General features: G+C 41.7%; 1 protein-coding gene across 4 annotated transcripts; it reads right to left on the bottom strand.

Annotated features, from left to right (window-relative positions):
* Positions 1-397: 397 nt before the first annotated feature.
* prrc2b (proline-rich coiled-coil 2B) lies at positions 398-24320 on the bottom strand. 4 transcript variants are annotated; one of them, XM_023283766.3, is made up of 31 exons: positions 24161-24320; positions 19706-19883; positions 19408-19585; positions 18865-18967; positions 18327-18390; positions 17995-18138; positions 17024-17337; positions 16816-16940; positions 16541-16704; positions 15638-15725; positions 15371-15539; positions 14152-14503; positions 13843-14033; positions 12489-12690; positions 11909-12116; positions 9492-11540; positions 8858-9024; positions 8599-8714; positions 8362-8503; positions 7806-7882; positions 7345-7632; positions 7045-7146; positions 6671-6863; positions 6484-6581; positions 6271-6398; positions 5867-6107; positions 5540-5707; positions 5118-5197; positions 4918-4990; positions 3501-3710; positions 398-2713 (listed from the first exon to the last, which is right to left on the bottom strand). In XM_023283766.3, exons 2-31 carry the CDS (start codon positions 19818-19820, stop codon positions 2546-2548), a joined length of 6717 nt encoding a protein of 2238 aa, XP_023139534.2. In that variant the 5' UTR covers positions 19821-19883; positions 24161-24320; the 3' UTR covers positions 398-2545. The 4 variants fall into 4 exon arrangements, with proteins under 4 accessions (XP_023139534.2, XP_023139536.2, XP_023139535.2 ...); XM_023283768.3 differs by having other exon boundaries at positions 8858-9021; XM_023283767.3 differs by having other exon boundaries at positions 11909-12113.
* Positions 24321-24458: the final 138 nt, after the last annotated feature.

Here is a 24458-nt window from a genome sequence, read left to right as displayed (position 1 = left end):
GTATGTTGCGATATACAAAAAAACACCACCATATGGACATATTAATAAGGCGAAGATTTTCACCAGAGGGGGTCTTTAAGAGGATGAGCCCAATGACAAACTGTGATTTACCCCCTACCAGGTTAATTATTAGAAAGCCTATTTGTGACATAATCACTGAGGCACTTTAAGCTGGTCTGTGGACTCAGGTGAAATGTTCTTGCATTAAAAAAGAACACAAATTAATGATCAGCACAGTCTAAATTATTACAACAAGAGTCCAGTCTTAAAAGTCCTGCCATCAACAATACTGGTTTGTCCACAACCTCCATCTCTAAATTTATTCCCCCATAATTTCTGCTTTCACAAGAATTTAAGGCATGATTTTAATATCAAAACGAGAATACACAATCAACAGTACATTTAAGAAATCACAACTGCTTTATTTCTTTTCTTTCAATAAGCTCTTTTTTTTTTTTTAACAAGGGCGAGTAATGACCAAATACCTGATAGGATAAAGGTCAGGTAGGATAAATAGAATGCTGGATCAGCTGTAGAAAGCACTGGTCCTCTGACAAAAAAAAAATGAAATATGCATCTTAAAAGTACAAAAAAAGTCAGGGCAACATTTTGGTGCAGTTACAATGATGAGAAGCTTCAAGATCTTTTGCAGTAAGGGATAAGAGGCAGAAACACTCCAAGCCCGACAGACCTATCAACAAGTGAAAGCAGTCCATTCTGAGAACACAGTGACCTTTTCGACATTAAATCCTTTATAGTGCCACAATATCTAAAATGAAATGTGGGTTTAAGCCTCCCCGTCGCTGACAAGGCTTGACTGTACAGTTAAGTATGCATATACACATATACCAGTGAAACACTGTCATAAACATTTTTGTAGTGTCATGGAGCATCATAGTAAGCAGTAACATTTAACCAGTTATGACATTGGCATTGTGAGTTTCAAAATGAAAGTCCATTACAAAAACGAAACCCAAAATAAATGATGAATGCCACAGCTTCACATTTTCAAATAGAACAAACATTTTAAAAGTCCTTCGTAAGTCCACTGGAACTGCTGTGCTCACAAAACAAGCTTAAGCAAAGATTGTATTTTTAATTCAACAAGCAACGCGAAACACCCTTCGTTTGTGATCATTAGCTGCTGAACTGATAAAAAGGAGTTATTTGGACCCTGACTGTGATTATAGTTAGGCTGCATTTATTGCTAGTGCCACCTCAGAGACCAGATGTTGAATAATCAAATGGTGTTTCTTCACAATTCCCTGACAGTACTGTTAAGCGGGAATTGAACGAAAGCAGAGAGAAAAATCTTCCAAGAGCCTTAAAAGATAAAAGCCAAACACCCCATGCTGAGGGATGTTTTCAAAAAAATCGCCACTAACATCACATGTTCATTAACAGACAATTTGATTCATTACAACCCAAGCAAAGCGATAGGAAAAGCAAACATTTCAATCAGTGTTTCTGGGGTCCTTTACAGCAATTGTGAATGCCCCGCCCACCAACACTTCACACCGAGTCCAAAATTCTTGCCGGCTGGGTTGATCAAAATCCACACCGTCGATGTCAGCACGAGGAATGCCGAGTTCTGGTACAGTCTTTGTGAAATGTTGCCTGCTTCTATGTAGGAGTCCTGCAAGTTTACACACATTCAGCACATCACATGCACACGCTGTACCAATGCCGGTGAAATTCCCATGGAAGCAACATGATTTTGGAAAAATGTCCATCTTTTTTTCTTTCAATTTACATATAGAAGAGAGTGAGCATCAGAATGTAAAAGCAAAGTTTTAAGAAAAGGAATCGTTTCTACCAATCTAAGCAGTTTCGCCACAGTTCATTATTTGGGGCAAATACCCCAGTGGATGCATTTCTGGTGTCGACTTTTGCTATGTTGACATGCAATGATGTTCAAAAATTCAAGATAGTTTTTTTTTCTGGGTTAATAAAATACGTCCTTTACCAATAGCGTGAATGGGTGGTCATGACTTTATTTTACCAGCAAAATACCAAAGAAAAATGACAACAAAGTGCCCCACTGCATTTCAAATTTGATAAAAAATGTTTAACAGACTTTGCTTCTCATAGTAAGTTGTATCAAGTGTCTGCCTGGTCTTAAGGGCGAGAGTCCATCAACGGGGAGTAGATACAGTTTGGCAAAACAGTGTGAAAAATGAACCATCAGAGTTGGCCATTTTCCTTTTCTCCACTTCAGAGAAAACCAAAAAAAAAAACATGTCTTCTCTTTACTAATCTCCCCTTAAAAGTGACTAATAATAAATTAAATAGGACCTTGAAGAGATCTGCTTAAAAGACTGTTTGTGTGTATGCATATATTTATATATATTTATATATCTCTATACGTGGTGTGAAATAATAGTGTCCAGTTCTGAAAGTCCAAGAAGGGCAATTCATTATGATGTCTGCATGTCTGCCCCTTGCCTTGGTGCCTTGGGATAAGGGGGGTCTAAAAGGCTCAGACGTCGGTCAAGGAGCTTTGTCTTGGCAGGCCTGGTGGTGATGAGGATTTTAAGGTCCATTGTTATGCCTTGCCCTCTTCTACTTTGACAGCCTGGGGTTTGATGGCTCCAGTGCGTGCTGGTTTGGCTTGTCCCGCAGAGGGTAGGGGCTCCTGGAGTTTGCTGGTCATACCCCCAGGTGGTGATTTGCCCTCCCCTACTGCCTTGCGCACTTCTCGCATTGTTTTATTCTGCATAAAGAAGAGGCGTAGAGTTACTAAGACCAACAGCAGTGCCTGGCAAGTCATACATTCATGCATTAACAAGGGTTTAGACAGACCAAAACAGATAGTCGGTTATCAGGTAAAAATAAAGATGTTTAACAGTCTTTCAAGGATTTTCTGTCAACTGTTACAGACTTAAAGAGTCAATTTTTGCTGGCAATGCTCAATAACTATAATGGTCATTTTCTATTAACACCATACTTCTGCTTGATTTACAGTAAATTAACGATACAAAAGAACCATGTACATCACAAACTCAACAGAAATAATCATTTGTTTTATCAAACGTGATTTTCGCTCAAATGAAAGCCGACGCTAACCATCTGTAACTACCATGCCACTTTCACACTGACTAGCTGTCACTTATCAAATGTTAATAACACACTGAAGCCACTTAAATCAAACTGATTGTCAGCATTAGACCCTCCAAAAAATGTAACACATTGTTGATAGTTCATTATTTATAAGGATGCAAAAGTTACTATAGCAACAAACAACAATATTCCAATAAAAATGATGTATTTGTGAAAGATTTTCATATTACTGTTTGCTCTACACAAAAACTTATCAGTATAACTGTCAACAGTATAGAGTTTTAAGTCTTGCATCACTAAAAATATATTCAAGTTCTAACAAATACCACAACTTCACGTTTAAAGTCAAAGGCACACATGAAAAACACATAAATCAATTCAAATAGAGAAAAAGAAAATGGATTAAATTAAATTACCTATATTTACAGTGGGTGGCTCACCTTCATGCCATCCTCTGGCCCTTTAACTGGGGGCTCGGGGACCAAAGGAGGGGTGGAGTGGGGAGGGTCGCGGCTGGGATTGGGGTAAGGGGGGGAACGGATGATGACGGGCTTGTTGACCTGCATGACAGGTCTCTGGATGGGGGTGGGGAAAGGGCCTGTGGTGGGGGGGCGCATGTGCATTACCATGCTGCCTTGAGCAGGTGGGACCTGTTGGTCACGGGGGAGGAAGGAGGGGGAAGTACATGAGGGGGTGGGAAATAAATGAAATACAAATAATTAGCATGCTAGTATCAGGTTTGTTTTTTAAACTGCATTATATCACTTTCTACAGGGGGTCCTCGACTTACGTGGGAGTTCCGTTCCTACAGATGGATGTAAGTCGATTTTCACGGTAAGTCGGAACTCCGGAGAAAATGTAAACAAAGCCGCTATGTGCATCACGATATTGATCAGTTCTTCATAAAAGTCATCATCAGTGTTTCATCCTGTTCCGAGCATTTTATTATGTCTAATTTCACTTCCATGTTGTGTTGCTCTTAAGCCAGAATTATCAATGTAGTTCTAGTTTGAAAAAGCCTTTATTTTGAAGCTGTCTGTTGACGGTTGACACTTCCTGTCCGCTATTTTGATGTTTAGCTTTACACACATGCGTGCTTTTATGGATGCACGGCTGTCTACTTTGTAAATGCTACGGAGGCAATGTAAGTAATTTACTTCATTTTTGGTCCTTCTGGTTAAGTTAAAAGGATTTATTTACATGCATTTTTGTTGTTTTATTCTGTTTTTGTTGCAGTTTTCGCTCTGTTTGTAATGTGTATCAAGAGCCACAGTAAAGAAGTCAAGTTTGCTACTCCTCATCTAGTTGGATAGAAGCAGCGTTTACGTTGAAAACAGCACACATGGAGATGGCTTTCCTTTTCTTCGAAGCACTGCCATCAGAAGAGTTGGACTTATGTTTGGGAGCCATAATGAAGGGCGAAAGATAGCGAATGTAGCACAATCCAAGGTGGCGTACAACTGCAGAATGTAAACAAAGCCGTCTTAAAGCGTCTCGTGACGACGTATTCGCCCGTTCCACTTGCCAACTAGTTCCACGTAACCAGTTCCGACGCAACGACGCAACGCCGTATGTCGAGGACGTCGTAAACCGAGGACCCCCTGTATATGGTATTCCTACAGTTCATGATAATATGGTGCATTTAACCAAACATAGTATTACATTTCAGTTTTTAGAACTGAACTCTGGATTATCATTAAGCATTAAGTGACGGACAACAGAACACTTAAAAGAGCACACTTAAACATTCCAAACTCAACAGCCTCGGATGTCCAAAAATCTCAAGTATTGGTCCAAGTTTAAAAATGTCCTGATTAAATAAACACATCTCAACATGTATGTGTGAAAAATAATTACCTGCTGAGTAAAATGTGTGGGTAGAGGACCTACAGGACCAGAGGACTTTCCGCTGGGGCTGGCAGACCCAGGCCTGATGAGAACAGGGGAAAAAAAATAAGGCAGTTTACAATCCAATTCCTAAATTGTGCATAGTGCATACAGAGTGTTAGCTATATATACAATTCTACACAACTGAAGTCAAACCATTTTTTACCCACCTGTAGGAACCTCCAGATATGCCTGGGGAATGATTGGGCTTCTCAGAGAACTGGAAACCTTTCATTTCCATCTGTGAGCCCTGAGAATGGAGCAACAAAATAAGACACATTGTCAGCGCACAAATAATTGTGGGCTGCATATTTCCAGAGAAATACAGTTCACCAATAGTGAGATATGTAGATTTGGCTTAGTTATTTGTAAAAGTTACAATTTAACATCAGTATTATGGAATGTTCAGTAACATAAGTTTGTATAGATTCTCAGTTACTGAGATCATGGTAAACCTCAGAGCTTCTGTAAAAAAGCAGCTGGACTTTCTCATCCAAGAGGCTTTTTAAATTCAGTTCTTGAACTGAAAACAGAGGTTTTGTTGTTTACTGAAGCTCTGAGGATTCAGTAACATGAAGTCAGACTGACTCACCTCTCTGCTGCCAGTCATGACAGCAGGCTGAGACCCCGGCGGTAGCATTCTGCGTGGGGCTCCCACTGACAAGTTCTGACCCTGTTGCAGCTGGATGGACTGTGGGAGGATGAGATGTTGCTGAGCTGAACCATAGCGCAGCTGAGAGCCAGGCAGTGGCATAGTCACCTAGTGAGAATCAAGAGTCATTGTCAGTGTCTCAATTTAAAGCAACAGTCCATTTGATTACAATATCAATATTTATATTTGCTAGGCTACAATGAATGTCATGTACAATTTTAAAGAGTGACAAGAAATTGAATATAGTAATTTTAGCAGTTCACTAACCTGGATGAGCTGAGAGTCCATTAACTGTGAGGAACTTATACCAGGCCCCTGGTTCATCTGGCTGTCATAGACCAGCTGCTGGCTGCCATTCATAGGCTGATAGTGTGAGCCTGACTGTGGCTTTACCATGTCTGAGGGCTGCATGCCAGGAAAAGCTGAGTAGGGCCCCTTGAGAGGGGCCCCACCTGAGAGCACCATGGGGCTGGGCTGTGACAGGTTGGGGTGCATGTAAACCTGGGACCTGGAAGAAGTAAGACATAGAAGGGTAGCAAAATGAGTGAAAAGAAAACATTAAATTGCACTTAAAAGAATAATCTATGTCACACGCATGAAACAAACATGACTTTTGTGAAGTAAATTAATGCCACCAGAATGAATCCCTTTAGAAATTGAGCTGGTAATACCTAAAGGGGGGGATGGAGTTGAACATCTCTTGGGACTGAGAGACAGGCAGACCTCCACGAAGCCCCAACTGAGCCTGAGCCTGAAGAGATGTGTGAAGAGAGATGGGAATCTGCTGGGCTGCAGCCGCCTGAATAGATGAGAACATGTAAAATTATACAAATCTGTTCATAAACAAACAAGCCTGTGTTTCTGTGTGAGGGTACATTTTGTACCTGTTGGTAGGTCTGCTGCTGGGTCATGGTGGGAGGTACAAGGCGTGGCTGGCTTGGAAAGACATGACCATCCAGATACAATGGGGGGATATGACTACCTATATTAGGGACAGGAACCAACAGTCTGTTAGTTCAGGTCTTATATATTAAGCCCTTCTCCAACTGGGGAAAGAAAATATTGTTTTACCTTGCATGGACATGGAAGGAGCCACTGATGCAACAGGCATTGGGGGCATGGAGACCCCTCCGAAAGAGCTATAGCTGACACCAGTGGATGAGCCAGCGCTGCAGGGAGGCTGAGTGCCTGATGCACCTCCGCCAGGAGAGCCCTGCTCAGGGAGAGACTGGGAGTTCTCCCAGGCCTTGCGTGCTGATTCCATCTGTGGGAAGAAAAACATTTAGAGTCAATTTTTAATCTGACAGCACAGATATTTTTGCTTTTATGTCTCCATCAAATTTCTCCCATATAAGGGAGGGTTGCATAAACAGATTGGGGATTCCTTATTTGTTACATGCACAAGAAAAAAACGCTCTGTGTACGTGGGATTGTAATTCAAGTACCTTAAGGGTGAGGTCAGCACTGGGGAAGGAAATAGGATTGAGGTTAATACCAGGCTGCAGGTGGCTGGAACGCAACATGGGGATACTTTGATTGAGAGCCGTCTATTGGGATGAAAAAAGAAAACAAACAATAGTTTGAGAATTCAATTGCATGACATCACAGCCATCATGAGATTTAAATCTTCTTTAAACAAAAAACAATCCTGCGCTATATGAAAACCACACCAATCTATGTATTTTTGTGGCATTTTGTAAACACGTGAAAGTAGCAGTTGTACACATGCAGTTACAATCACTCACATTTGTAGTAAGTGCATCCTGAAGCTTGTTAACAGGATTGGACACTGGCACTGGGGTAGAACCTGGTGGCAGGCTGAAATCAGAGTCTTTGGCGCTGACACCAAACTCAATAGGAGGCACAGGCAGGACAGTGTCCACATGGAGATCCACACCATTGACTGGTGTGATCGGGCCTCCTTCCAGCCGATCAACACCTTCTGAACCCTTCCGGTGCTTTAGGGACCGTTCATTTCCAATGGGTCCTGGTTTGTGCTGTTCTTTACTCTGTTCTGGGCCAGCATCAGAGTCCTGTCCAAGGAGAGGAAAAAGTACAATTTTTTTTTCTCAAAGCAATCCTATAAATGTTTGATTCAATAACCTATTAAATCAAATATTAACACAAGGATAGGGCTGATTTTAAAAAACACAACATATGCAGTTTAGGTGGAAGGAGGCTACAATGAGCAACTACAACGCACTACCTCAGAGTTGGGTTCGCTTCCAGTGTAAGACACCTGCTTCGTCCATGAGTCTCCCCCTGAAGACTGCACTGAAAGTGCTAAAGAGGATACATGAACGTCATCAGTGATGATTTGTAAAACAAAACAAACAAAAAAAATGCAGTCAAATTTTCTCACTTCACACAATTTCCACTCAAAGGCCTTGGCAAATAGAAATGTTTTTCAGCAAAACATATAGACATCTATTGAAAAGCTCAAGCTTTTACCAGGATTGCCCATTTTAAATCATTCCTTAACATCTCTCCTTTCTGCCCATTTCACAAAAAGTCTTGGACTATTTAAGAAGTATATGCTAAACTGTTAAAAGTTAACAAACTGAACAAATGGTATTATAACCTTTATCTTTTGGGTTAATATTTGGTTAAATATTAAATTGTCAATCCTGTAAGGTAATAATAACATGTTGTGTGTATGCAGTAATTAAGGAACTATGCTTTCCCAATTTCAAGCATGTGTCCAAGGTAATGTGTCTGCAAGATAACACAGTATCAAGAACAAAATACTAACAGAAAACTACCTGAGCTGTTGGTCTCCCAGATTTCAGTTCCCAGATTGTTAGAAGAAATTGCTTCCTCTGGTTGTTCCAGGCTCATGCTTCCCTGCTTTTTGGCAAAGCGTGGTGGTATCTTGGATGCAATTGTTCTGTTTTTCACTGGAACCTAATGCGGGTAGAAACAAAGTTTTAACTACATACTTTTTGTTAATTCTGGGCATAATTACTGAGCATCTTAAATGAGCACATGCTCAAACTTACAGCAGCTCCCTGTTCTTTCCTCCTCCTCTCGTCTTCCTGTGGGCGTCTTTGCTTTTTGGACAAGGCATCCTGGTATCCATCTGGATTCGGACCTGGTCCCCCTGCGTCTCCATCAACTATAAAAACAGGCATGCTATCAGTGCAAAATCATCTGTGGATAGGTAACTACTGCAGAGTTGAATGTTTTGTGTATTTCAGAACTTCTGTCACCACAGGAAAGGAGTCAGTACTGCAACATCAGTTCAAAAGTTGGACTCACTTGGGTAGCTGCTGAGCTCATACTGGGAAAGAGGTTCAGCAATATCCGTCTTGACAGGTCCTGGCTTCAGCTCCTTGTCTAATTTCTTCCCTGAGGCCTCACTGGGCTCTCTATCCTCTGGTGGCTGCTCTAAGCTATAGACTGGACCCGTCTCATCTGGACTCCTGCTGAGAACAGGAAAGGAAGATACAAAGAGGTTTTAATTGGATATGTTTGTTTTCTCCAAATAAAGTTGCATACAAACTACACGTCGCTGCAAGAGTTTAAGCCCGTGTGATGCTGGTTTTGAAGCAACTATAAAAACCAAGCTCAAAATAAGACGCGAGAGCATTAATATACACTACCACGCAAAAGTTTGGACACACCTTTCCATTCAGTGGTTTTCATTTAGTTATTTTATACACTGTAGATTAAAACTATAAAAGAATACATATGGAATTATGTTGTAAACAAAAAAGTGTTAATCTTCAGTATTAATCTACAATGTAGAAAATACTACAAATAAATAAAAAGCATTGAATGAGAAGGCGTGTCCAAACTTTTGACTGGTAATGTAGTTCCCAAATGCAATACATATTGTACAAGATAGCAAAACCTACATGTATTTCCCAGTTTCCTCTACCATTCATCTCACCTCTTACAAGAAGTGCCTCCATTCTGCCAACTGTCACTTCTGTTAGAGGAGGAGGTGGGAGGATTATCAGGTGCACGTGCCATCTTGCTTGCTTCCAGCAGTGATGGCTCTCCTTTCCTGTTCTGCCGTTCCACCAACGGTCTTTGACTGGAGAAGCTTCTCTTGGAAAGTTCCCTCTTCTCACCAGAGCCTGGTTCACTATGGCCAGAGTCTGAGGGAATATCACCATGTCCCTGTGTAACCGCACCTCCACTTCCGCCTCGCTTCTCTCTCCAGTCACCGAAGTCGCTGTTGTCAGATCCTGTCTCCCATTCCTCTGTCTGACCGTGTTGGCTGGAACGTCCAGAGTAGTGGCCACTGGGCCAGTTGTCATCCCCGCTGCTTTTGGAGCGACCTGGCCAAGGATTTGCAAAGTCTCCATTTATGTACTCATCACTTGTCCACTGGTTTGATCCAGGCTCACGTTCCTGTCGTAGACGACGGAAACGTGGAGGCTTGTCTTGACGTGGAGGACGCCGTCTCCTTAACATCTGTCTGTCAGGGTTGTCGTTATCAAAGTAATATTCCCCTTCACGGTCTTCTGTGCCATTTTCCATGAAGGAGCCAGTAAATTTAGGAGTGTATTTGAGAGTGTCACGTTCAACTAGGGGTCTGCGGGAGTAAGTCGTCTCAGCTCCAGGACCATAACCATTTTCTTGCATGGAACCACTGCTGTTGCTGCCGAACTGGGGCCCACGGCCCCTCCATGTGGAAATGTCCCTGGCTCCTCCAAAGCTTCGACTGTAGCTACCAGTGGTGTTCAGTCTGGGAGGCAGCACGCGACCTCCAAAGCCCCTGCTGACCTTGGTCTTTTCTCTGGAATCTGAGGCGGCCTGGTCATCCGTGTACACCTTGTTGGACCTCCAAGAGTCTCTATCAGCTTTACGGACATCTCCGGTCTCTGTGTAACTTTCTCCATTTTCAGATCCCTTCTGTCGGCGTCTCTTAGGAAGTTCCTCATATTCAGAGGCTTCACTCAAGGTTTCACTGACATTTCTCCTACGGGGCTTGCCCCTTTGGAACTCCTCAACTTTGATGAGGTCCCTGGGTGTTGCTCGACCTCTGCCTGCACGTTGAGCACCACTGCTGTTGTTATTGTTGTTATATGCCCCTCTGAGATTATCGCCACTTCGGCCACCACGGGTTCCACCTCTAGAGCTAAACTCTCTGAAGCCTCGACTGCGGCCTCTACCTGCACCCCTGACTGCACCAAAGGCCTGCTCTTCATCGATGAAGATCCAGTTATTGCGCCGTGGTGCCTGGGTTTCCCGGTTTTCCTGGTTATCTCTAGGTGACTGGCTTTTACCACTGCACCAGGAGTTCTCCTTGGGAGAATCATCACTGTGGGTGCTGAGAGGCCTGTCTGTTTTGGTGGGAGCTGGTGACTGGTGCTGCCTCTCTTCCGGCTGTTTCTCAACAACAGGTGATGCTGAACGTCTGTTGCTGGCAGGCTGGTTATCTTTTTTCAAGTCATAAACATTGGTAAGGACTTCCTTCTCCAAGCGGTAGGGAACAGGCTTTTCCTCAGGCTCAGGTTTGGGCTTTTCATTCTCCTTGTCTTCCACTTTCAAAGCCTTAAGAACCGGTTTCTTGATGGGCCCAGTTCTGCGGGTCAAGGTCCGTCCACTGGTCTCAGATGGCTGGCTGACACTACTGCTGGAACTGGAACTGGCCTCAGACCACTGGCTTTGGGCACTGTTGAGCCCCACGTCTTGTTTCTGCCCAATTTCTCTTTTCCAGCTGTCCTTAACGCCATCTAAAGTGTCATCGTGAGATTCAAGGCCATCTTTCAGATGCTTGTCTCGAGAGTCTTGTTTTGGGTATTCACACTCTGAATGGTTCTGGGAGAGGTTTTGAGCAGTGGTGAGCAAGCTTTGGTCATGGTGCTGGTGTTCTCTGTCTGATCCTCGGCTCTGGTAAGCATGATGGGGAAGATCATCTTGAGTGTGGGTTAAGCCCTCATTGGTCCTCTCTTCATAGGAGTCCTGTTGGGAAGAGGCCATATCACCCCTAGGGAAACAAAGGGAAACAAATAAGGTGAAAAAAATGAGAAAAACAGACAAAAGGCAATTAAGAGAAAAAATGTTTCTAGGCACATAGGACCCTGTAACACTGCCAGACTGTAACTTTCCAACATTAGCCTATTTTCAATTTTTCAGCCTTACTATAAAATCCCCTCTATAGACATGAAAAACTGTAAATCTCTCCTTTTTAAATCATGACTAAACCCAGAAGATACTAGGGGAATAAAAAAAATGTACATACTGCTTTGAGTGACAGTTCCCAGAAAAATTAATCAGAATATAAGAGAGTCTCATTCTTTAATTCAAAGACTGCCAAATTTACAGCCTTGAATATTTTTCAACACAAACACTGACCTGTCATCAGGCTGGCCACTATCCGAGCTTTCATGCTGCCTCTGGTAAGGTGGAGTGAAGCTGCGTAAGGGGTAGCCATCTTGGTTCCATACAGGGTAAGGCTCTGTAGAAGGCGCTCGTCTCTCCTGGTGCAGGTTAGGATGGCATCCCTCATCAGAACCAGGACTGTTCAAGTGATCTTGATGCATGATAGGTTTTACCATTCCTGCTAAAAACAACCACAGATGTCAAACTGGAGAGTTTTTCCATTATAGCAAACATGAGAGAACTAATTTCAAGTGCAGCTGTGTTTATTTTCTTGGGGTACATTGTGTCTACACAAAAACCTTTGCAGCTGCACTTTTCTAGTTTTCTCATGCTTGTGTGACAGAACAGACACAGGTTCTTATTTTAAAATCAATCCAGCTGTCTACTCAGGGTATAACAGTTCACACTTCACTTGTGCTGTATGCATATAGATGCCACCAGAGGTGTGTTTTTATTCTTGATTTTATTCTTTGTCCAAAACATGGGTGACTTGCAGCTAAATACTGGGACTGAATGCTTCTTGTAAAGATACACACAGCACCAGAGTGTTTACCTGAAGAGTGAACAGCACCAGGGTAGTAGTCGACAGGAGACCGTCCTTGGGTCATGCGGGGATCCATGAAAGGCGGCATCATCATCCAGCGGGGATCGAACCCGAGGACATGTGGGGGATAGTAGCTCCGCTGGGCATGGCTTGAGCCCGATGGAGCAGGGTGACCTGACTGCTGCCAATGCTGCATCTTGAAAACTTGTTCCTGCAGCATGCATAAAACATACACAAAGGTGTCAAAAACATCATTAACTGTTCTGTGTAAAAAAAAATTTTTAAATGACAAACTAATATGAGGGATTTGGCAGTTTAAGTTAGTCAGGTCAGGATGTTATGTTTCAGCGTTACAGTCTTCTTAGTACAACATCCACCCTGTGGACAAAAAGTCAACTTATTCTTTAATTGTTCAACGCAAAACATGTAAATGATTCTCTCAAATAATTAATAATTTACATTATAGACTGAAAAAGGGGCTGCACAGTGGCGTAGTGGTTAGCACTTTCGCCTTGCAGCAAGAAGATCCCTGGTTCGCGTCCCGGCTTTCCCGGGATCTTTCTGCATGGAGTTTGCATGTTCTCCCTGTGCATGCGTGGGTTTTCTCCGGGTACTCCGGCTTCCTCCCACAGTCCAAAAATATGCTGAGGTTAATTGATTAATCTAAATTGCCCGTAGGTGTGAATGTGAGAGTGATTGTTTGTCTATGTATGTAGCCCTGCGACAGACTGGCGATCTGTCCAGGGTGTCCCCTGCCTTCGCCCGAGTCAGCTGGGATAGGCTCCAGCCCCCCCCGCGACCCTAGTGAGGATTAAGCGGTGTATAGATAATGGATGGATGGATGGATTATAGACTGAAAATGTAAGATTATAATTGACAAAATTGAGACCCACCATGGTCATGGAGACATTCTCTGTGAATTCTCCTTTTTCACATTAAATATTTTATTTGTTATAGCTGCAACAGCACAGGTGGTGTTGCTATTAGCTGGGGATACTTGCCGTCTGACCTAATCATGAATTTGCTAGTCTGGCTATCTCATTTGCAAAAACCTCTCCAGCATAAATGAATGCAACAAAAAACAGAAAGCCAACCATAGCCTGTCACACCATATCTGCGGAGGATTATGTGGGAATTTGTTGACGTAATGCAGGGTACTCAGGACAGTCAGCAAGTTGTCTTGGATAGCGATCCCTAATGCAGTTAGCAAAATGGCAGTTACAGGTGGCAAATTTTGTGTGTTTGGAAAGCTACAGGGAGCTCACAGTTTTGGTCTCGATACAGGCTGTTTAGTGCAACTCCTCACTTCCCCAAATCTCTACCATAGAGGTGGAAGTAAGCAGTTTCATCCGCCAGTTCTCACCTGTTGCTGGTGGTGCTGCGGCTGCTTCTGAAAGCGGGGTGGCATTGGTTTGGAGGGATGACGTCCACTGTAGTCTCCTGAGGGGGAGGAAGGCTCCTGGCCATCATCCTCACTACCACGATATGCAGAGAAGCCAGACTCTTCACGGTAACTATGGCCGGGTGAGCTGTCTGGGGGACACTCACTTCCATCTGGAAATCGATCACAAAGCATGCTTAGAATTTGCAATTTCTGCAATAATTTTTGTAATATAATTTGTAGGCCTAAATGTGCAAGTTTACTTTCACTATTTTCTGTTTTTTCTTTCACCTTTTGTGCTATACTGCCAGTTCTCATGGTGGCCTTTATTGTGTTCCCTGTTTGGAGACAGAGGGACTTCTTTGCCCTCTCCCTCTTTTTGGCCATCATCTGTCCTAGACATCTGCCTTTCAGTCTTCCCAAACTTCTCATCCAGCTTTTTGAGTTTTTCTGCACATGCAGCCAGCCTTTCCTCACGGGCACGCCTCTCTTCCTCCTCTCGCCGTCTGCGGGCTCGCTCAACTGCCTCAGACAGCTCAGGCGACACATACTTTGCTCTAGCTGGAGCCTGAGCCTGACTCTGAGACTGCCGCTGGTGATCATCCTGGTCAGCAAGTGGCTCAGTTTGGCTTTTCTGCTGGGCCTACAAGTGACACAGAAGCATTTTAAAGATGAAGGCTAGTGCTTTATGTAGGTTCCTTACTAGAAAACAGTTTGAGGTATAAAGCCTCAAATATGGATTTTTAATAGTTTAGTTTTTACATATCAACTGGATCAATTAAACATTCTTTCTAAATGTGCATAAAACACTGTTTAATGATGAGTTATTTGAAAACTAATATTCTTTACCAGGAAGGTATGTATGGAGGTCGCCATCATGAGTAAATCCAACACTAATGCTGATACACTGATTCCTGCTCACTTTTTGAGTTAAGTATTTTTTGATTATAAAAACACAGAGGAAAAAAGGATATAAGGATGACAAACAGCTAACTGCCTTAGACCAGATTCAAACTTAGGATACCCTAAATTACCTGGTCTGCTAAGCCCACCCAGTCACACTGAGAAGATAAAAGCCTCAAAGACTTGCTCAGTAAAAGAGAATATTAAATCTCTAGGTCTAAATGTAAAACATGACTGTTTATCTACTGGTTTGACAAATTTGCTTGTAAAACAGAGGCATAGTCTGTACTTCCATTATGCCTCTCAGAGCCTTTTCACTTGCAAAGCAAAAGGTTTGGCAAGGAAAAAGTGGTCAGACAGATATCACTATGGTTACTGCAAGGTCATCTCTTCCAATTCACAATGACAGTTCCATTTGAGGATGGGTAAAGACACACAGCTATTCATATGCTCTACAGTGTTTTCTAATGCTACGACGTCACAGAGGGATTTAAGAACAAGATGTGTTGTAACTGTGAATAACATCATAATGAGTTAATGTTAGACAAGTAATCTAAAAGGAGAAGGATTAAAGTGGAAAAACGCTGCAAACACCGTGTGTTGTTACCTGGGTGTCTGTGGGGAGATATCTGCCATTGGTCTTCCTGGGAGGCTCAAGGTGGTGATGTTGGTAGGAATAACTCTCCTCAGGGCCGTCGTGGGGGTAAGACGCCTCCCCTGAACTTAGAGAGGATTGGCAGTCCCGCTGGTTCTCTCTCTCCCTCTCCCACTCAGCCCTAAAAAGAACAATTAAAACAGAAACGCTTTAAATAATAACAGGACTGTGACAGTGATTATTTAGAGCATTAACAAGCTGTGAGGTAAGAGCTCTCACCATATCTTGTTTTTATCACTGGAAGAGTGCTCTTCTTCATCATCACTGAACTTGAGCTTCTCGCTATAATCAACTTCCTCATGAAGTCCTGAAAAAAACCCCACAACAAATGAAGAAAAATTGTAAGTTGTAGTTGTAATGGAGGGTGGGATGTAATGCATTTGAACTCGACACTGATATAAAATACATGTTCTCAGCTACTACTGAAAAGACAGAGACTTGTATTGTACATTTTGTATTTAGACACAATGGAGTGATATAATCACAATGTGCGTGAACTGGTAAAAAGTTCCTTTAGGCCATTTTGAGACAGCAAAGAGCGATGGCACTGGCAACAGTATAAAGGGTCTGTATTTTAATACCACATAGAAATGTACTATTTTAAAGTTACAGACAGAACTAGAGCTCATAGACAGCTGTATGCGCTACCTTGACTTACCATAATGCAGTATGCACATTTTCTCAAAGAAAAACAATGTAACTTTATTAATTTAATGCATATCAACATAAAAGTGAGAGCAACTGCCCCCATTTCTGTAGGTTTCCTGCATTACTATGAATACAGAAGCTGAAGATGAGCAATTGCTGTAAGCTGTTCAAGAAATGTACATGTGTTTACTTCTTTACTGATGTATTTTTCTGCTGGATAATAATCATGCTGTTGACAACCCAAGTTAGCTGTAACCCAAACAGCCTTGTATAACATATGTATGTTATACATGGCTAGTAATAAATGTTGACATATGATAAGACAACAATATTTCACATACAAGCTATACTGATATGGAATATTCAAAAGCTGAAGAAGAAACCTAACGTGCAAAAATCTATTATCACAAAGCCACCCTTTATCTAATCAACCTAGGGGTTCAAGGCAATTAAACAAGTCTATGAAATACTGACCAGCCCATCCATCCTCACACTCATTGTCAAGATCATCCAGATCCTTCAAATCCTCTGGATTAATAATGGCTGGGCGAACTGGCCTGTCACCAGGCCTCCGGATGGGCTGAGAAGAGAGCCGAGGCGGAGCACGGACAAAGCGGTTCTCTCGTCTTGCATCACCACTGCAATCACAGACGGCAGAATGACAAATGAACAACTGCCGGATGTCACAGATCTCCATGGCAAACAGCTTAAATATTTGTAACTGCTTGAACATTCAAATGTATACTTACTTGACAAGTTCAGGTTTGGCATAGCTCTGCCTAAAAGTGGGTTTGCTGTCAAATCGGGCAGGGGCTGCTACGGTGGTAGGAACAGGGTCGGTACCTGGGGCCTCACGTGTCTCTTTAGAGCACATCTGGCAGGATCACACAGGGTGTTGATATCAGAAACACAACAGGCAAACAAGCTGGATAGACACATTAGTCGTACAGTACTTACAAATGCAGGCAACATGTCGTGGTAGACAGCAGTTGAAGTGTGGTGAAGCTGGTACTGCAGGGCAGTAGGGACGGTTGTTCTGCGGACAGGCTGGGCGGGTCGCAGGGAAGGCTCCTTGGGGTCAGTGCCTGGTGACTGAGCCGTCACTACACTAGAAGAGGTGGTGCCAGTGGCAGAGGAAGGGTGAGATGAGGCTGGAGTGCTGCCAGTCTCACCCAGGGCAGTGAGTTTACCCTCAGGATCTGCTGGCAGGCCGAGGGTCAGGGACGAGGGCTGAAGGTTCCTGCCACCACCTTCCCTCCAGCTCGTCACATCTGAAGATTTCCGAAAAGTAATTAAATGATTGATTAATTATCCAAACTCAACTGACAAAATTAAAAAGTAATTAGCCATTACTAGAAGCAGAAACTGCAATGTAGTTACTGAAGTTTGCATTGAAATCTGTTACAGTATTGTTTACTGAAAAACCTACTCACATTATTGTAACAGCGGTTTACTGGCCAACACTGAATACCACAATGCTGTTTAAGTATATCTCCATACCATCAATAACAATAATTATTTACACGCTAAGAACTCAATCAATCGTCACTGCATCAGTAAAATAATCAATTCAGTACATCCAGTCTGCATGCTGCAACCAGGGGCAATGACCAAAACTGGGGGTGGCAGTTGTGAGTCAGTATTTGTTAGTGAGAAATATGTCAGCAAGTCTGTTCTACTTGACTGAAAACTACGCAAGTGCATGACATCAACGGGCATAAAACACTAAAAACTGCCCGCTTCCCTTCATTGTTGTGGTTTCTTTCCGTTCATTTGTCAACAAGCCATTAATGTGTTTTTACTGTATTATCTTCCACAGAGACAAAAATCTTGCCGCCAGTTTAATAATTTGTTTTTCAACAGACATTAGCTTGTCTATGAGTCTGCCACTCTGTTCCTGAGAGCTGAAAAGCAAGAACAGAACTTACTCTGGGGGCGGAGGCTTGGTCCGGGCCCATACGACGGATCGAAGCCGCTTCTTTCCTTGCCAGCCCTGTCCTGTTCTCCAGCTGCTTTCAGCGTGGGAAATTCCTCGTGAGAGAAGGGCTGAAGTCGGTTTGAGGCCCTTGAACCTGATGTTTTTAATAACAAAAGTGGTATAAATAAAGGTGTTTGCCTGACTTTCAAACAGAAGAGATGCTGTACCAACTGGCCAAAGACATGTGGGGATCACAATCTAGCCAGCATATTAATTATTAGCATTACATTTGATATTAAACACAACTCATTCTGAATTATGGATGAATGTGAGATGACTCACCATCTTGCTCTACTGCCTTTCCATTTAGTTGGGCCCATTGCTTTGGTCCACCTGTGTTTGTGTTCTATAAAGACGAAGAAAATCAAAACCACAGTCAAAACAAATCTAATGCAGGTCAGACCTTTGAGACACAGGTTAACTATTTGTCCTAGATTATTTTTTGACCAACTTGGAGTAAGCTTTCTTGCACACAGAATGCACTTTTCATAATTTCTTGGAGCTTATTATTTATACTAGGATCTTCAGCTGTGTTTTACAGCTCTGCACTTGACAGACTACATTTTTTAAATTTATTTTTAAATCCTATTTTGCCTGCACTGCCTGTAGACACCACGGTCCTATTATCACACTTGAACTAGTTTTATAGCACTTATCCAGGTTGTTTTCTCCTTACTAGATCCTTGCTTGTATTATATCTACTCTCAGATGTACATCGCTTTGGATAAAAATGTCTGCTACATGAAATTGTAAAAACACATGTCAAAGACTTAAAAATTACCTTACTGGTGAAAACTTGCAACAAGCTGAACATACACACCTCCTGGTTGGCTACCGGTGAGGGCTTCTGAAGATTGGAGACAGACTTCTGTAAAGCCAGCTGTGGCTGCAACTCCGGCAGCTGTGGTATTGATGCAATAGAACTGCAAATGAGAAAAAGAAAACTTATTGTTCTGAGGAATTTAGTCAAAGCAGGCCCTGTGACATGAGTTAAGGCAAAGAACAGAAAGTCACGAGACACTAAATTCGTTTGCTTTGCTCATATGACCACTATCAGGCCTAAAGCTTTACTTTATTTTATCCTGATGCTACCCCCTGAGAAGTTTATGGGAGTTTAAAGTGATGCTGGTCTCACAGGGTGCACACTGAGTTTAGTGAACTTGTTTATGTTCTGTGGTTCAGAGCTACATCAGCTATACATTTAAAACCACAAACTACACAGGCTGTCTGAATACCACAGGAATATTATCGCAGTGCATAAAAACATCTTAGATGATTGTTAAAACATTACTTGTAGCACAGATGATTTTTCTGGCATAGCATATAATGATGGAGTAACACTTTTCCAACTTTCTCCCCCTACCTCTTTTGATCGGGTTGTTCCTGCTTGTTCGCCCATCCTGTACCGTCTTTGGGCACTATTATCACGTTGGGATCGTTTCCTTTGTTTTCAGACTTCAAGCTCGGCAGGTGAGCAGGTGGGGGCATGCGCCGGGCTGTGGCCACTTTGCCAAGACTCTGTAAGCCATGTCGCGGAACTACTGGGAGAGAAAACAGGCAGATAAAGAGAGGGGAGTAAGATTGATAATGGGACTGAAACAAGACAACAGAGACGCACAGTGCATATTGAAGGGAAAACAAAACAAAAAAATCAACCTTACCTGTGTTTTTCTGAGTTTCTATTGATTTTCCCTTGTACTTGTCAAACAGGCTGAGTGAGGAATACTTGCTTTTCCCATCCTTGGACTTGGTTATTTGCCCCAAACGATCGGACATTGCGATGTAATGTCATCGAGTATGGAAATTTTTCTTTACGCCTCTTCCCAGTGCCTTCTGATTCTACAAAGAAGAGAAGAAATTTCAACCTTGTATACAGACGTCAATGCACTTACTTGACACACTACTTGTCATCAAAATATTGGCAATACGACATTGGTTGGATTCTTGTCAAGCTGCTTGAGTATGAAAAGACATCAAAGAAACTAAGAAACCTTTTTTTTTATAACTTTATAAATTTTGACTGCACAAAGCAGCAAATTGTAATTGAGGTAGTGAATTTCCTGCTATTTGATTATAAAAACAGAAATCTAAGAGAAAAAAAGGTTAACAGGAGTCACAAATTCAAATATTTATAAATAAATCTATTCTACATACATTACATATTTACGCTGACGCTAAATTTCCACCAAGATTCAACAGACACCTATTTTTTGGTGAATGTGCATCTGAATTTATATTTACAAACTAATCTGAGGACACAGTACAGCAATAACTGAGAGATTTTGGGGAGAAATGTGTGAAATGACACTTTATATTAGATAGCTACAGATAACTAATCTACTCACAAAACTGAAGCCTGGCACCTACTGTAAAACTTAACTATCTTGTGTAAGCAGAATTTGAGCCATTTCATGATTTTTTTTTTAGCTGGAGTTCAACACTCCAGCATTAGTATCTCATGTTGGAACAGTCTTGTGATCAGATGCATTTTTACAGTAACTGTTTATGTCAGGCCAGCTTTGACCAAGAGTGTAGTATTACCCCTATGGAAAAAATACAGCAGGTAATGCCATTGTTGCTTTAATCTACATGTTATTGTAAATGGAAAAACTGTAATTTACTGCACAATAACATCTGGTGTGAACCATCGCTTCAACTTCAGTTTTTGTTGTTTCTATATCTTGACCACAGAGCAGAGACGCCAGCATGTCCGACTTGTCTGGGACATGGTTAGTGTAGGATTACTGCTGTTTTGTACAAATGCATACCTCACAAATATCACTGAGGTACTTGTGGCTGTGATAATAACAAATGCTGCAGATATACTGACTTCAACGACACCATATGATAGGTATGTTAAAAAAAAAAGGTTTGTGCAAGAAATATGTTGATCACTTGTATTACTGTGGCAGATTACCCGTTTTGAGGAAAACTCAAGACTGTATGTGAAGTACTGACCTGAAAATAGGACAATCATGATTAAAGCATCCCTGTCCTATTTTCAAAGATTTGTTCTGTTAAACACCTGTATACCAGTGAAAAAGCTCCCTTGAAATACTAATTATCAAGAGATTAAAAGTCCTCATCACTGAGGTGAATACGTATCAGGCCCATGGCAGGAGTTACAATTAATTTTACTGACATCATTTTTGTCCTTTAACCCGCGGCAGCTGTGATTCTCCACTATTTGACAGACTTTCCCATTTGCACAACTCTTCAGTAAAGACAATTGGAGATGCAATAAACTAATTTTCAGTCACCATTGACTGATTTCCTCTGCGGCAAAAGAACAAGTATTGTCTAATTCATGGTTCCATGTGACAAAATTTGTGACCATATGTAATGTATGTGTTAGTAGTGCTGATTATAGATGCACCTAAAATCAAAAACACATGCTTGACACTTGACGTATATAGACCTATACCGGCACTCAGTTGTAATGTGTATGCATGGAATGCGTCTGTGTAGCAGACCAACACGTACCCTCAATTGTGAGTATAGTGTGTCTCCGCATTCAAAGATTGCAGTGACCCACATGTGCAAACCATGAACTGGCCTTTACAAGAGCCATCAGAAACTCCTGCAGCTTCAACTGGGCCAACAAAACGCTATAAACAAACAACAGCTAAATCAAGATCTTATGGAAGACAATCTTACATTAGTATGATCTCTATCCAAGTTCATTTCTCTCCAGAAAAATAAAATTATATTTACACCAATATGGTTAATTTTCTTTCCACTGCTTTATTTTAAAAATGTCAAACCAATCAATCAGAGCATCTGTATATATTTAATAGAAAATATAGCAGTTTACACTGAAAAATATTTCATGCACATTATCCTGGATAAATGGGAACACTGCCTTTCAGTTTTACAATCATAACTATTGTATCCTTGTACACTTGTACACTACACAGGTATACTTAGTATCACGTCCCTGAATGGACTGCAACTACCTGCATGACTAAATGCCACTCTGGATAAAAGGGAAATTTTTGGAATTTGACCAAATCTTTCCTGTAAAATGAAGAATAATCCAACAAATTTAAAGATGATGGATCAAGTCCTTGAAAGGAAACAAGTGTCGTGATGTTGCCATGTCAGGAATCCCTTCTCTTTCCTGATTGAAACTCCATTTCCATCTATTCTTTCTTGACTCTTACGTTGTTTTATAGACATGATGTTTGCAAAGAGGCTACTTTAACTTGCAGCATACTTCAATAAGAGCAATGATCTCAAAGCATCAAGTTGCGCTTAAATAAGTCCTGCACTTGTCAATAGTTCACATGAGTCATATACTTAATCAACATGAAATTGTTAGTATTAGCAGTTCTATGAAAACATATAGATACACAACATAAATCAAATACTGCTGACAGACGTGGAAACACAAAATTACACTAGACCAGGTAAACAGATAAATACCAGTCATAACAGAAATTCACTAGTAACAGCAGAGCTACTTTATAAACTAACACGAAACCCAGATTATTTTTGATCAGGATGAACATTTTTATTCTACCACATATTTTCTAATCTACTAGTTAGCTTTATATACACTTAGATCTGCCACAATACTTAAGTGAAAGAGGAATTATTTGCTAGTTACAACACAGATGTATTTTAATTCTGTCAAAGATTTTGACAAAAGCAGTCTATTAAATTTAAGAGCACATCCTTACACACATTTTTGTGATCAAACATAACCCGAAAATAGAGCATTTTTATGACTGCTACCAGGGTTCCTATTTCCCAGAATCTTGCTTAGCACTGTACATAAACAATGTATCTGGGGAGATTTGAGGAATATGACACTTGCAGCCACAAGCAATAAGGAGCTATTTTTATAAACACGCAAAGTTAGCGAGGCTCCTATAGCCCACAGATGGTGGCTTAATATGCCAATGTAGTGTGGATTTTTAAGAAACTATTAAAATAACGATAAATATAAATGTTTAAGATGAGAATACTCCTCAATCCGTAGCGAGTTGGAGGCCCATCGGTTAAAGCTCCGCATAGGCGTTTTACTTGGACTTCCAGCGCAAAAATACCTTTCCATCAAGCTTGGTTTAAATATTTATTAAAGTAAAGCCATGATCTATCGTATTTCTGCAGTTACAGAAACAATCTGGTATTTCTAGGACATTAGACTACAAATTTAGTTAGGTTAGATAGGAAAGCTAATGCTATGACCGCTACCCATTTCTTGACTTTGTTTACATTTTAACGCTTGACCCACCAGACAAACAAAAGAAACCAAAGTTAGCAGTAAAGATGGATGTAGTGTGGTTACAATATTAATATTTAAGACAAAGCATAACGCTTGACCTCTTGTTAAATGCAGGCGCCGTTGACTCACTGTAAGCTAGCGTCAATGCTAATTCCAGCACATGAAACTGACACCAGTCAGTTCGCTGCATGAAAACAAAAACACAGACTATTTCAAGAGGTAAGATTATGCAATAGGTTGTTTCAATCAGGTCAGAACAGTAGGAAGATGACCTTACGATGTGTAAAACTGTCACAAACAGTAAGAATCCTCGGTGCAGTTGCTAGCAATCACTAGTAAAAAAATATGCTAGCGGGTGGCTAACCCAAAATGGCTATGTAAACATCAAATGCTAAGAGGTAACGGTTCTGTATAGCTGTATATCATTATAACGACCTTATTTAAAAACGGTGAATGTGCAGACACGTTTCTGCTTTTTGGTTTATGTAGTCGAGCATGCAGAAATAGCTCTAACTTAGCGTTGGCGAACAGCCTTCGACAGTCGCAGCTTGTCGGAAAACTAGCGAAACGGCAGCCCCGTTAAACTTCCAGTGTAGTATTAACAAAACAAGCCTGACAGGCCGGGAGTTTTTCCAGCGCGTTTACATGAGTGCTGACGTTAGTAAACACAGTCGTTTTGTGGAAATCCATGTGTAAAGCCAGCCAGAACTATGCTATCATTTTCAACCTTGCTTAGCTTTCTGAACGGTCTGAAGACAGCGATGGGAATGTAGGACAAGGCGATTAAAAATGGCTGCTGCCCAGAACAAAGCAACAATAAAATTGGGCTGCTGAGAAGACGAGCAAAACGGGAGATTTGACACAGTCATCCGCGTTCATAACTCACCGATTCAACAACTTAGGGTGTCTTCTGATCAGTGACAGTGATATATTTCCACAAAATGTTGTCTACTCAAAGGATGGATTGCGATTGTAAAGCCGAATCTTCATAGGTTGAACCGATCGCGGTGTTGTTGCTGGGGTCCTACCCGGCCTGAGAATGAACGGGGCAGAGTGGAGGCTGGATCGGCTCGGCTCGCTGCGTCATACGTCATCGCCAGACGTCGGACGGCAAAAGAGGCAGGTCCCGCCCCCTCCTGGTTGATTACTGCAATTGCAGAAACCACCTCACTACTGCATTTTCC

The sequence above is a fragment of the Amphiprion ocellaris genome, chromosome 17, assembly GCF_022539595.1.
Source record: "Amphiprion ocellaris isolate individual 3 ecotype Okinawa chromosome 17, ASM2253959v1, whole genome shotgun sequence".
Taxonomy (NCBI): Eukaryota; Metazoa; Chordata; class Actinopteri; family Pomacentridae; genus Amphiprion; species Amphiprion ocellaris.
The sequence above is the reverse complement of the archived record's forward strand: the minus strand, read 5'-3'. Positions and strand labels throughout refer to the sequence as shown.